Raw genomic sequence first — 14,800 nt, forward strand, 5'->3', positions numbered from 1 at the left:
CTCAGTGTGGTGGGACTGCCTTTAACTCCAGCAGTGGTCACCAGTCTCATTGGCCCTGCTGCGACCTCAGGCCCAATCCGATTGGTTCTGGGGCAGGACCGTCTCCTGAGAAAGGGGCGGAAATCTCACCTTTGCCCCCAACGTTAAATTGCTGCGGGGCAGATGCCGCAATGTTGACTGGGTGTTGCCCTCAGATTTTTAGTCTGGTTGGGATTGGGGGGGGGGAGCGCGACTGTGGCCAGACTAGTTTCCTTCCCCAAGGGATACCAGTAAAACAATTGAGTTTTCAAAAGGTAACCTAAGTGTTTCATGGTCACTTTATTTGATAGCAAGTAGCTTATTTGTAGATACAAAATATGTATCAAAATTGAATTCAAACTCCCAAGGTGGAATTTGAAATCGTATTCTCCATGTCACAACATGACCTGCTTGGTGTTGCAAGCGTTATACTGAAACCATGCAATTTCTGCCCTACAGCCTTGGATTTGAGTACAAGCAAAATACATCTGCAAGTTCACCAGGAAACAAACAATGCCATACATTTTATAAATATATTTTGTAGCTTGAACAATTCGTGAACACAATAGAGATAGATTTCCTCTTCAAACTATTATTCCAGATACCACAAATGGAAAAAAACCTCTCGAGTGTTTTCTTCCCCCAGAGAGTCTGTAACCAGGTTGTTCTTTTTTAAAAAATGCTTTTACTATTTGGCCAGAAATAGCAAAGGGTGAGCAAGATCTTTCTGCCACGTTTATGATGTCCCTTCTCTCTTGATTATCCAATGTCAAAAAAACTGGCAGCCAAATCGAATAAAAATCGCCTCAATCTCTCACCCTCTTTCAATCTATTCCACTACTAATCATAGAATTTACAGTGCAGAAAGAGGCCATTCGGCCCATCGAGTCTGCACCGGCTCCCGGAAAGAGCACCCTACCCAAGGTCAACACCTCCACCCTATCCCCATAACCTAGTAACCCCACCCCACACTAAGGTAACAATACTGGAAATTCTTTCATGGAATGTGGGCATTTGTTGCCCATCCTTAATTGTCCTTGAACTGAGGTGGCGTGCTCAGCCATTCCAGAGGGCAATTCAGAGTCAAGCACATTGCTGTGGATCAGGAGTTACATGTAGGCTGGACCAAGCAAGGACGGCAGATTTCCTTCCCTAAGGGGCTTTAATGAACCAGATGATAATAATAATAATCTTTATTGGTATCACAAGTAGGCTTACATTAACACTGCAATGAAGTTACTGTAAAAATCCCCTAGTCGCCACACTCCAGCACCTGTTCGGGTATACTGAGGGAGAATTCAGAATGTCCAATTCACCTCACAGGTACGTAGTTTGATGGTCACCATTATGGAAGACTAACTTGGCATTCAGATTTATTAATTGTATTTAAATTTCACCAGTTGCCACGCTCTTATCTGAATCCATGTTGCCAGGGCATTGGCTTGGGCGACTGAATAACTCATCCAGCAACAGTACTGTGACACCACTCTCTGCCCATCACCACTGCCTCCCCAAGAATGAGGAAGGACGACTACCCACTTGGTCTCATCCACCATGAAATTGGATTCATCAAAGCTGGCCACTTATTGGTTAAGGTGATTGGAGGGGTCATTGATAACAGCATCAAATTACATCTGTGTGGGCAGCACGGTAGCATGGTGGTTAGCATAAATGCTTCACAGCTCCAGGGTCCCAGGTTCGATTCCTGGCTGGGTCACTGTCTGTGCAGAGTCTGCACGTCCTCCCCGTGTGTGCGTGGGTTTCCTCCGGGTGCTCCGGTTTCCTCCCACAGTCCAAAGATGTGCGGGTTAGGTGGACTGGCCATGATAAATTGCCCTTAGTGTCCTAAAAAGTAAGGTTAAGGGGGGGGGGGGGGGGGGGTTGTTGGGTTACGGGTATAGGGTGGATACGTGGGTTTGAGTAGGGTGATCATTGCTCGGCACAACATCGAGGGCCGAAGGGCCTGTTCTGTGCTGTACTGTTTTATGTTCTATGCTTCCCGAGGCCTGGTTTGGGTACCATCATAACCATTCAGCTCCAGATCTCATCAGTTTTGATTCACGCGCGGGGCAAAATAACTGAATTGCAGACAGGTGGCATTAACTGCATTCAATGAAGAGGCAGCATTTGGATCCAATTTGGCACCAGGCAGTCCAAGCAATTCTGAGGTTAGTTGGGGTTAATCCGAAATGTCTTCAACGGCTGGAGAGACACGGGACTTAAAAAGGTGCCCGTGGTCACTGGAGGTCCCAATGAAGTGACAATAGGAGTTCCTCATTGTAGAGTTCTTCAGTCAGCGATCTTTGGCTGCCTCATCAATGATCTTCCTGCCGTCAGGAGCGACAGCTCATGGTCAGTTATGGTCTTCAGCTCCATTCAGACTTGCTGACATAATGAAGCAGCCTATAGCAGGATCTGGATACCATCCAAACTTGGGCTGACAAGTGGCTGGTTCTTTGCAACTACAATGGCCATTTCCAAGACAAAAGCTCAACTCTGTGCCCGACCCTTTAATGGCATCCCCACTGCTGAGTCCTCACCATCAACCTCAGAGGGAGGCTCAGCATGAAGCAGATGCTTCAGTGGGCAAGCCATCATCTAGAATATAGCTGCAAGAGTAGGCTAGAGGTTGGATACCTCACCACATACATGCTCAAAGATTTGACATGCTATGCAAGGTTCGAGTCCGGAGTGTATTGGAATACAACCCGCTAACTTTGGTGGGTGAAGCTGCAACAACAGCTTCAGAAGATCGAAACTATCCAGCGCAGAGCGGTCTGTATGACCAATACCCTGACCCCTGGACTCAGGGGAGGTGGTAGTGTAGTGGTAATGCCACTGGACTTGTAACCCAGTAGACCCAGGTTACTGATCTGGGGTTAAAATGGAGGCCGTTAAAAATGTGATTAGGTAACAAAGGATATCAAGGGAAATGGAACCTAGGCCTGGAGGTGGAGTCAGGGTGCAGATCACTCACTGATCGAGCTGAAGGACAAAAGAGAAGCGAGAGGCTGAATGGCCAGTTCAAAGATTCAGTGGTCCGGAAAACAGAGAACAGGAATTTTATGCAGAGACATGAAATATCGCCATTGTCCAGCCACAGAAGCTTGAAACTCCGGCAGCATGCTAAATGACTTACAAAAGAGTTGAACAGGTCAGTCCTAGTTTATCAGACAGTGCAATCCTGCTGGTACACATTGGGCAATAGACCATCTCTAAAGCGATTACAGGGCACTTTCGCACCAATTGTACTCTGTATACATGCTTTGGTGTCTGTTTCCAGGAAACAATCAAGATCGGAAAGAAGCCTCCATTGAATGTATAGTCTGCAATCAGATTGAGCACAAGGGCTTGTTATTCTAAAACCAGAATCTGCCACGATCTGCAGATCGCAAGGCAAGATGGGCTGCTGCGTGCTCACACCTCGAGATGCCAGATTGGATTGAAACCCTCTCCTGTGTCTGTCCCCAAAGGTTTTTCCTTTTTCAATCACGGCTGGCATTGAAAGACCAACTTCGCTTTGATCTGCAGATTACTGGGTTCATGAAAGGGCTGTTTCTAATCATCATATTTCCCTGCCATTGAGTTGGAACGTTGATATTTGCTCCTCTTTAGTCGCACAGAAAACAGTTGGCTGGGCAACGATCTAACTCGGCTGACTACAGCACTGCACTGGATTTGTAGTGTCCATCGAAGTTCGGGAAAGCAGACGGGGGGTGGGGGGCGCGCTCTCACACCTCTGAGTCAGTAGAACGTGGGTTTAACCGTACTCCAGAGACCTGGCCACACAAGCCAGTGCAACACTGACAGAAAGGGGCGATTTTCCCAGATGTAATATTGAAAGGAAGCCCTTGCTGCTCTCTCAGGCAAAAAGATCCCAGGGTGCCAATGTTAATCTTTCAAGGAATCACGCAAGATCAGGTGATCTAGTCGTGACCGCAATGGTTCCTCCAGGTCCACGTGACTCCTGACTTCATTACAGTCTTGGCCCAAACATGGACAAACGAGCTGAGGTGAGAGTGACTGCCCTGGACATCAAGGCAGCACTTGTCTGAGCAAGGAGTCCCGGCAAAACTGAAGTCTATGTGAAGACATCACTGAAGGAGTTCCTCAAGGTAGTGCCCTGAGCCCGACCATTTTCAGCTGCTTCATCAATGACCTTCCTTCCATCGTAAGGTCAGAAACAGGAATATTCGCTGATGATTGCCAATGTTTAGTGCCATTCGCAACTCCTGAGATACTGAAGCTGCCCGTAGCCACATACAGCAAGACCCAGGCAACATCCAGACTAAGACTGATAAATAGAAACTCTATTTCATGCCACACAAGTTACAGACGATGACTAACTGCAACAAAACAGAATCTAATCATCTCCCATTGACTTTCAACAACATTACCATCGCTGAACCCCCCACAATCAACATTCTGGGTTCGCCCAGAAACCTAACTGGACCAATACTATGGTTAAAGGAGCAGACCAGAGGCTTGGATTTCTGCGCAGGCTAACTCACCTCTGTCTCACCAAAGCCTGTCCACCATCTACACTCATAAGTCAGGAGTGCGATGGAATACTCCCCACTTGCCTGGATGAGAGCAACTCACAACACCATCCAGGACAAAGCAGGCTGCATGACTGGGATCCCATTCACCACCTGTAACATTTATTCCCTTCAGCACCGATGCACAGTGACAGTCGTGTGTGTGTACCATCGACAAGATGCATTAGAGCAACTCACCAATGTGCCTTTGACAGCATCTGTCAACCTCTACCGACCACGGAAGAGTAGCAGATACCTGGACAGGCCTCCCCGGACAGGCGCCGGAATGTGGCGACTAGGGGCTTTTCACAGTAACTTCATTGAAGCCTACTCGTGACAATAAGCGATTTTCATTTTTTCACACGCAGGTTTCCCCTTGTAACCCACTCGCCATCCTGACTTGGACCTATACTGTCGTTCCTTCACTGTTACTGGGCCACAATCCTGGAATTCCCTCCCTGACAGCGCTGTGGGTGTACCTACACCACAGGGATTGCAGCAGTTCAAGATTTAGACTCATTATCAATTTCTCAATGGCAATTAAGATAGGCAATAAATGATGGCCTCGTCAGCAACACCCACATCCACGATTGAATAAGAAAAATAAATGCTGTTTGTTGGATGTTGGTGTGCGCAAATTGACTCTCCCATCTCCGACATGTTAAGAGTGTCTGCGCTACAAAAAGGTACTGCATTGGCTGTAATGGAGGTGAAAGGTGCTGGATAAATGTGAGTTTTGCCCTTCCTTTTCTACGAAGAAGGACACCTTTCAAAGTTCGAATCGCCCGCGCTTGGTATTATCTCTATTTGGGTTAGAGCAGAGCCTCTCACCTATGTTCTCGGTGGGCACTGTGACGGTGGTCGGCTCCATGAGGTTGTCGGCCAGGACGAAGGCACCTTCTTCTAACGTGTCGAGCAGCAGCGTTGCTGCGTGAGCCTGCTCTGTCGCGTTCATGTCCTTCCACGACTGCAGCGCCTCCGGTCTCAGCAGATTGTCAACGGTATCCACAATGGCCTGGGCAGAGTGGGAGGAGGGGAAAGCAGCAGGGGTCAGTATGGCTTTGGATCATTTAGACATCAATTCAAAGTTAACAGGTAAAACCGTTTCGTCTGGTGCCAAGACCCGATTAGGGAATCATGACTTGAGATCCAAAAGACCCAGGACCGAATTGAATGGCAAAACAAGCTTAAGGGGCTGAATGGTCACCCCCAAAGCTATATTGCTACAATGGCATGAAATACAGAGATGCAGTTTGTGTGCATGTGTCAAACGACTTTGCTACCTTCCGAGTCTATGCTCACTGAGCTCATCCAGACCAAATGTCCCTTACATTGTTATACAGAGAATCACCTGCAATGGCTTTTCTTCCCGCTCTTGAGCTATTGCTTTTGATGTCCTTCAGGGATAGATCAATAGCCCCTCAATGACATCATGTGGAAACACATCAGTTTTCCCCTGGACAGTGACAATACCCAGCTCTCCCTGTTCTCTGTCCCAACAACCTTTTGTCAGAAGAGAACCCTCATCCTGTGCCCTTGTTAGAGCGAGGTGCCAATCACTGAGAACGTGGGGGCAGAACATCCATGGGCACATGGTTTGTAAGTTCTTCAAATTCACTGATCAACCAAGGCAGGAATATTTTAATGATTTTACTTTACCACACATTCTTCCTGAAGTCAAGCCTGTAACATTCCAAGACACACATTCTACGCACTACACACGCAGCAAGATGGCACCCACCCTGTAATGCCAGATAATGCAGCTGGCATTAACTCTTGGTTATATTTGCTGTGGAAAGATGTCTATGTGAGAATGAGAACTGCAGCTTTAATGAAACAATGGACTGACAAACCTCAGCGCAGCGCATCGTGTTATATTTCGTGCCATGAGACACCTTTGCAGTGGTGATGAGGTGGAACTCACTATGACAACGAGTTGTTGAGGCAAACAACAATTAAGCAGGAGCTAGGTGAATACACGAGGGAGAAGAGTAGAAGGATAGGCTGAGATCAAGCAAGATGGGAGCAGATTTGTGCGGAACACAAACAGCAGCATGGGATGGTTGGGCTGAATGGCCTGTCTCCGAGCTGTGAGCTTCTAGTGCTCAAGTCGTCTGGCCGGTGGCAGGGTTAGACTAGAGGGCCAGAATGCCTATAACGGCTACAAAGCATTGCATGTCCCAGAATAGAGTCTGAGAAATTAAGGACAAGTGTAACCAAGGCAAAGTGGAGAAAAGACAGCAATGTCCCGTTTCCTGACAAAGCTAGCAGGCTGATGATGTGTGAGTTTGCAAGCCTTTATTACACAAGAGGAGGGTGTTAGCCTAAACATAAGATGACAGGAGTAGACAATTCAGCCCCTCGAGCCTGCTCCGACATTCAATACAATCATGGCTGATCATCGAGTTCAATACCCTGATCCTGCCTTTCCCCCAGTACCCTTGATCCCTTTAGCCCCAAGAGCGACATCTAATTCCTTCTTGAAATTACACAATGTTTTGGCCTCAACTACTTTCTGTGGTAACAAATTCCACAGATTCACCACTCTCTGGGTGAAGAAATTTCTCCTCACCTCAGTCCTAAAGGTTTACCCCTTATACTCAAACTTTGACCCCTCGTTCTGGACTCCCCCACCATCCGAACATTCTTTCTGAATCTACCCTGTCTAACCTGTTAGAACTTTATAAGTTTCGATGGGATCCTCTCTCACTCTTCCAAACTCCAATGAATATAATCCGACCTGATTTAGATCAAAGATAATCTTTATTGTCACAAGCTGGCTCACATTAACACTGCAATGAATTTACTGTGAAAAGCCCCAAGTCGCCACATCAGGTACACGGAGGGAGAATTCAGAATTCTCAGCTGGTACGGGAATTGAACCCGCACGGCTGGCCTTGTTCTGCATCACAAAACCAGCTGTCTAGCCCACTGAGCTAAACCAGCCCCAAGAAACTTAGTCTCTCATATGACAGTCCCGCCGTCCCAGGAATCAGCCTGGTAAACCTTCGCTGCACTCCCTCTATCGCAAGAACATCCTTCCTCAGAAAAGGACCACAAAACTGCACACAATGCTCCAGGTGTGGCCTCATCAATGCCCGATACAATTGCAGTAAAAGATCTCGATTCTTATACTTAAATCCACTCACGATGAAGGCCAACATACCATTTGCCTTCTTTACTGCCTGCTGTACCTGCGTGTTTACTTTCAGTGACTGATGCACGAGGTGACCAAGGTCTCGCTGAGTATCCACCTCTCTCAATTTACACCCATTCAAATAATAATCTGCTTCCTATTTTTGCTACCAAAGCGGACAACCTCACATTTGTCCACATTATACTGCACCTGCCGTGCATGTGCTCACTCACTCAACTTGTCCAAATCACCCTGAACTATCTCTGCATCCTCCTCACAGCTCACCCTCCCACCCAACTTTGTATCATCTGCAAATTTGGTGATAATACATTTAGTTTCCTCATTCAAATCATTAATATATAACATGAACAGTTGGGATCCTCGCACAGATCCCTGCGGTACCCCACTAGTCACTGCCTGTCAATGAGGAAAAGACCCATTTATTCCAGCTTTTTCTTCCTGCCTGCTAACCAGCTTTCTATCCATGACCTCAGCATGACCTTACATTTCGAGAAGGTCAGGGGGTCGGTAGAAGGGTTCTACCTAAGATGGCAGCCATTCATTTCCTTTTTTAAAGAGCTAGTTACTGTCAGCGGTTTAGTTTGTTTTTTTTTTGGGGGGGGGGGGTTAAGTTAATATGTGTGTTTTCTTATTAATCTTGTTTTGTGTTTATTGTGTGATTGGTTCTTTTGTATGATTATTTTTTCTGAAAATTCTTAAACGTATTTTTTTAAAACTCCACTTTCCTAGCCATTCCCCATAACCCTTCAACCCATTACTAATTAAAATCTGTTCCTTAAATTTACTCAAATGTCCCGGCATCCACCACACTCTGGGGTGGCGAATTCCACAGATTCACGACCCTTTGAGAGAAGTAAATACTCCTCATCTCGATTTTAAATCTGCTGCCCCTTATCCTGGAACTGTGACCTCTCGTTCGAGATTGGCCCACAAGAGGCACTGCCCGCTCTATTTGTCAGTACCGTTTGAGCATCTCATATACCTCAATTAGATCTCCTCTCATTCTTCTAAACTCGAGAGAGTATAGGCCTAAACTGTTCAATCTCTCTTCGTAAAACAAACGCCTCACCTCAGGATGAAAAGATGTGCACATGGGGTGGGGTCAGTGCAGACAGACACAGTGATGAATGAAGCGAGAGATGTTAGAGGGTAGAGAGGGAGATACATAATCAAGCACAGACAGAGATTAAGGAGTGATCAACGGAGAGGAAAGGAGTGATCAGGGAACCTTAAACTGAGAGAAATACAGAAAGAGAGAGATTCACACAGGCTTTGAGAGGTTTAAAGAGGGAGATGGAGGGAGTGGTAAAGAGAGAGAGATGGATAAAAATGGATGCAAAAGATAAATAGATGGACAGATAAGCCAGCGAGAGAGAAAAAGAGGTAAAGATTACATACACTTAAGTGCGAAATGGAAGGGCAAAGAAGAACCATTCAGAAAACACAAGCACGCACATACAGTGATCCCTGATTAACATCTGAAAGAACCGGTCAGATTGATATTTAAAATCTGGGACATCCTTGTGTTTGACAACAGTGATGGCAAAGGTCACACACAGGTAAGCCTCGGTCGGTCACAGTCCAGGGTTTCTTGAGTTGCCTTTCTTTAATAAAGCAGGGTCGAGAGGGAGTTTTTATCAATCACGGGGCTGACCAGGAAAGATGCAGAGTGGGAAAAAAACACAGCAGGAATAACAAACAACTGGAGACCATTACAATTCTGTCAGAAAGTAATTAAATTTAATCAATTTAATCAGTTAATCAATTCCGTGCTCTAATGTATAGTTAATGCAAGAGTGAATTAGGCAGAGGGATTTATGCTGTACTTCAGAACAGTGCAATTTAGCAAATGTTGCAGCCTCTCTCTCCTTCCCCCACATCTGCCTTTATCTGATCAATGTTAATATAACTAGCTTTAGTAACGAGCCACTTTATGCAAATAAAAACAGGATGATTTTAAACAGGGGTTTGTCCCTACAAGAATGATTAGAAAAAATGTCTACCAAGGCTACTGTCAGCATAAGATTAATTAGCCTAATCCATCTTAATATCCTCTTTCTGTCTAGTTTCCTAGCCACCATGACCTTCCTGGCAGGTGGAAGATACTTAGATGTGGTACTACAGGCTTTTTTTTCATGCTCTAATGGGAGCCCGAATAGTCAAAATGCTAACATCAATTCTACTCCCGCCATTAACTATGAAGGTGGAGAGATTGGTCTATAGAGAGCCTTTTCCCCTCTTACGCACTTCAAGAATGCAGCTCTGAGATTTTAATCTGCACTGTGCAGGAACCTTATGTCATGAATAATGAACTTGTTTGGTATTACAAAGCGACTTGCAAATTTTTTTTTTCCAAAGCGTTGATTATAGATACGACTCGTAAACTGAGTGGCAATTAATCGACAGGGTGTTCTGCTGGTGCGGAGCAGAGTGGAAGGGAGAGCTGCAAATTCAAGGTTGCTCCTCTGCCTGAGCTTCCAGTACATTCGACCACAGGAGGCGCAGTGCTCAAGCTGGGGAAAGCCACCGCTTTTCCCGGCAGGAGGGAAGAAGCCGAGTCGTTGGAGCTGCTTGGATGTCGTTCCGTCAATTCTGGATTTGCGGAAAGTCTGGTGCCACATATGGCAGTCAAGTGGAACCCACATCGTCGCTATCGGAGCACCTCGAATGTGCCTTGATCGACAAGCGGGAAGGGTGGGTCCACGGTACGCACATCACGTGTGAACTCTGAGCGAAATGGGCTGAATGGTAGGCCGCAGCGCCTTCTCTCTTCTTTTGCTTCTCATCTTTGCTGTTCTGAGGAAACGTGGCCTGCAAAATGGCATTTGATTGAAGGGAGAACTTGAAATATTTCAAGAATAAGGGAGCGGGGGTACCTGTTCATGGTGCTTCGATCATCATGGTGTGCGAGGCCCACCAGCTTGACAGACCGGATATCCTTCCTTGCCTGTCAAGGTTATCTTTTCTACAAAAATATTAATTTAAAATGTGGAATATTAAAGGGAATGGACAGCAATAGCAACACCTGATAAAGCGATTTATGAGGATAAGAGATTTCTACTAGAACAGGGCAGCACGGCAGCACAATGGGTAGTACTGTCGCTTCTCAGCTCCAGGGTCCCAGGTTCGATTCCTGGTTTGGGTCACTGTCTGTGCGGAGTCTGCACTTTCTCCCTGTGTCTGCGCGGGTTTCCTCCGGGAGCTCCGGTTTCCTCCCACAGCCTAAAGATGTGCAGGTTAGGTGGACTGGCCATGATAAATTGCCCTTAGTGTCCAAAGGGGTTGGGTGGGGTTGCTGCATTACAGGTCTGGGGCAGAGGTGTGGACCTTGGGTAGGGTGCTCTTTCCAAGGGCTGGTGTAGACTCAATCGGCCGAATGGCCTCCTTCTGCACTGTAAATTCTATGTCTATTTATAACATTATGTGACTTAAGTCACCAGTAGCCCTTACTGGGGGAGGGGACGGGGCGCGGGGGCTGGAGGTGGAATTGCATTGCGCTCTGAGTGCAAAAGATTTTCTGATTCATGATTCCTTTTAAAATGATGGGTTTTTTTTCAACAACTTTTCCTTTCTGTCGAGGGACCCTTTAGAAATATTGATATACACTCCCAAGGACACCATGCACCTCATGATACATCTGCCAAAAGGGCCAGTTCATCTGGCTGAAATTACTGGCATCAGTACAACTTCAGTCGCTATCATCGCGGACAGCTGGCCTGTTTTCAATGGCTGTCAGCAATGGGGGAATGCATCCTCGCCAGCCAGCCAACACTCATATCTGATCCGACACTTTGACTAACTCCCCTTCACCTCTGGGATTTCATGAACTGCTTTGCAACTAAGAATCCAAAAGTGAAATACTGTGCTTCAGAATGACCATTAATTAACTTTTATTAGACAAGCCATAATTTAAGTGAAATAACACATGCTGGAGGGGTGGGGGGAGGGATATCATGTCATGCTGGTTTCCTGTTTCCCTTTGCAGAACACAGTTAATGCAGTGTGTGCATGAGTCAGACCGATATTAATGGGACACACACACATATACACACACATACACAAAGGCGCAGGTCAAGTGTGACTCCCTGTTGAGGCCATGAGGAAGGCAAATGTCATGCTGGCCTTTACTGCAAGGGGATTTGAGTACAGAGAGAAGGGGAGGGATTCTCCGACCCCCCCCGCCGGGTCGGAGAATCACTGTGGGGGGGTGGCATAAATCCCGCCCCCGCCAGCTGCCGAATTCTCCGGCGCCGGGGATTTGGCGGGGGTGGGAATTGTGCCGCGCTGGTCGGGGGCCATTGGCAGCCCCCCCCCCCCGGCGATCGGAGCCCACTGATCCGTGGGTGGGCCTGTGCCATGGGGTAACTCTATTCCTCTGCGCGGGCTGGTGTACCGGTCCGCCATGGCCGGTGTGGAGACGAAACCCCGCCTGCGCATTTGCTGGGATGACGCCAGCACACACTGGCGTTCCGCGCATGCGCCAACTCGCGCCGGCCCCTTCGGCACCGGTTGGCGTGGCGCCAAGCCCCTTCTGCGCCAGCTGGCAGCTGTAAATGTTGGCTCAGATGACCCCTGAAACACAGTGCACAGTTTTTCTCTTTATATCCAAGGATAGGCTAGCCTTGGAGATGCTACATTAGATTAGTTCATGAGTTATCGCGAGGAAGAAAGGCACGATGAAATGGTGTCAGCTTGGTAATCTGGATGAAGACTGCAGTGCAGTGATCGGGGGGTGGGGTTCGTCTTTGTTGGAGACGCCATGTTTTGGATGAAACATTAAACTGAGGTTTTAGTGGACGTTAAAAGTCCCATAGCTCGGAGCGCTGAGAAACACCATGCTACTGAACTCCCATTCGGATAGATATGGGGCCTCAGCAGGAAATGCGCAGCCAAGGCCACACTTAGTCCCATTGTCTCCACTGAGGAGCTCCGCTCGCTGGAACTTCTCAATGTGTGAGATTGGGACGTCACTTTTAAATGGCGTCCCAATCTCTTGATCATCCAACGCGACCCCCCAAAGCCCTAACCCACCTATACGGGGGAACCTCAGATGCCACCACTCACCCCCCACCCCCCGATCCCCACACTGGTACCTCCGGGCCTGATCCTCAGCGCGGGAATTGCCCTTGCCAGCTGGGCACCTTGGCAGTGCCAGGCTATCGCCCAGGTGGCATTACCAGGGTGCCAGGCTGGTAGTGTCAATGTGTCCAGGAGGCATCATAAATGCCAGGGAGCCACCCTTCCCAGAGGGCAAACACCTGGGGCCTCCGATCTCCTGGGAGACCGCCACAAACTGCCAATCCGTCTGGTCCCCATTTTTTTGGAGACCAGCACTGAATGGCGCTCACCCGACAACTCCAAGATGAAGAAGGGGTTAGATCCCAAAGCTTTGGGTAGATCTTGAGATTAGCTTCTCTCTCTAATATGCAGATTTGCCAAAAAGTGATCCACAATGGGTAGGATTCACAACGTGATGTCTCGTAAAATAGCGTAGATCCAGGAAGAGGAATCTCCCGGCATCTAATGGCTCCATTAAGCCACGCTGCCTTTCGGGCATAACAGGGTCAGTAGATCGCACCCCAGTTATACGGATTAACCTGTGCAACATTTTATTTCTTCCTATACCACCACTGCTAAAAAAAAAGTAACAGATTAATTGGTTGTTCATCTCATTGTGGCTTTGGATTGGATTTGTTTATTATCACGTGTACCGAGGTACAGCGAAAAATATTTTTCTGCGGGCAGCTCAGCAGATCATTAAGTACATGAAAAGAAAATACATAATAGGGCAACACAAGGTGCGCAATGTAACTACATAGACATCGGCATCGGGTGAAGCATACAGGGGTGTAGTGTTAATGAGGTCAGTCCATAAGAGGGTTATTCAGGGGTCTGGTAACAGCGGGGAAGAAGCTGTTTTTGAGTCTGTTCATGCGTGTTCTCAGACTTCTGTATCTCCTGCCCGATGGACGCAGTTGGAAGAGTGAGTAAGTTGTGGTTGGTGCTCCATTGCTGATACAAAATAGCTGCCACATTTGGCTCCATAGCGACAACGACCACCCTTAATTAAGTAAACCAATGAATGAATCTCTTTATGATTGCTTGATGCAAGAGGAGAGATACATTCAAGATGCAGTTTAAGCCTACTTCAATCAGCAATTATTACCTTCAAGCGCAATGCCAATGGTGAAAAAATAGTTGATGCACTTTATGATAAAATGTCAAGATTACGCTTTGTTGAAACATAATGTTTCCATTCATTCTTATTTTCTGAAAGACCACAAAGAACAGGTTTCCCTCTGGGTCTGAGGATAGCTGGAATATAGAAATGGCTCCAGAAGGTTCTCTCAATCGCAGAGAGGCAAAACAGTTTTAGCCAGAAACACATACTACATCAGCATGAAGCACAGCCAAAATAACGGCAACAAAGAATAGCTCGACGGATGATGTAGGTTCTTGCATACGTTTAGAAAATCCAGGAACCAAGATTCGGGAGGGGGGGGGGGGGTGAGGTTGTGGTGTGGTGGGGGAGGGGGAGAGAAGGGGCAGGCAGCAGTGCAAAGGGGGAGGGCTTCATGCAACGCATTCACAAAGCGAGAAGAAATGTCTTGGAGGTTCGGGGGTGCGGGTGGGTGTTGCGGGAGGGGCAATAAAAGCAAAAGCGACATCAAAGGCTACCTTAATGTACGCCCTGCAAGTCCTCTCTCTTTTTTGGAGCTTATCCAATCATAGGAGGCAGAGTTCAACACAGGAAAGAAACAAAACACAAAAGGGTTAGTAAGGAAAGAGGCAGTGGAATCTTGCTGGCTTTTTGCACCTCTCCCCGCCAACAAACACAAGAGAGACCATTTACTTTCTGTTCCATGCTTTTACGGCCCATTAGCCTTACCTTGTTAAAACTGCGACCCACAGAGTCTTTCTCACTGGGCCGCAGTTCCTGGAGCTGTGCATCTAAGATGTCTACGAGCTGTTCCATCAATCTAACTGATGAGCTCACGTCTCCCGCATAGATTGGTCCTCTGGTATGCTTGGCCAGCTCATTTGCTAGGTTAGCAGCATTTTCACCGCTCCTAATCTGTAATCATAA

At 47.2% G+C, this 14,800-nt stretch overlaps 1 protein-coding gene across 40 annotated transcripts in view; it reads right to left on the bottom strand.

The window, feature by feature from the left end:
* adgrl2a (adhesion G protein-coupled receptor L2a) overlaps positions 1 to 14,800 on the bottom strand; it is a 683,083-nt gene that overhangs the window by 65,402 nt on the left and 602,881 nt on the right. For 31 of the 40 annotated variants that reach the window (XM_038793686.1, XM_038793695.1, XM_038793694.1 and 28 more), the window contains 3 exons: positions 14,603 to 14,788; positions 14,392 to 14,430; positions 5,388 to 5,571 (listed from right to left, as the gene is read on the bottom strand). In XM_038793686.1, the coding sequence (XP_038649614.1) occupies positions 5,388 to 5,571; positions 14,392 to 14,430; positions 14,603 to 14,788 (409 nt within the window). The remainder of the gene's footprint in view (positions 1 to 5,387; positions 5,572 to 14,391; positions 14,431 to 14,602; positions 14,789 to 14,800) is intronic. The other 9 variants (XM_038793693.1, XM_038793688.1, XM_038793706.1 and 6 more) reach the window with 1 other exon arrangement.

The sequence above is a fragment of the Scyliorhinus canicula genome, chromosome 4 (assembly GCF_902713615.1).
Source record: "Scyliorhinus canicula chromosome 4, sScyCan1.1, whole genome shotgun sequence".
Classification (NCBI taxonomy): Eukaryota; Metazoa; Chordata; class Chondrichthyes; order Carcharhiniformes; family Scyliorhinidae; genus Scyliorhinus; species Scyliorhinus canicula.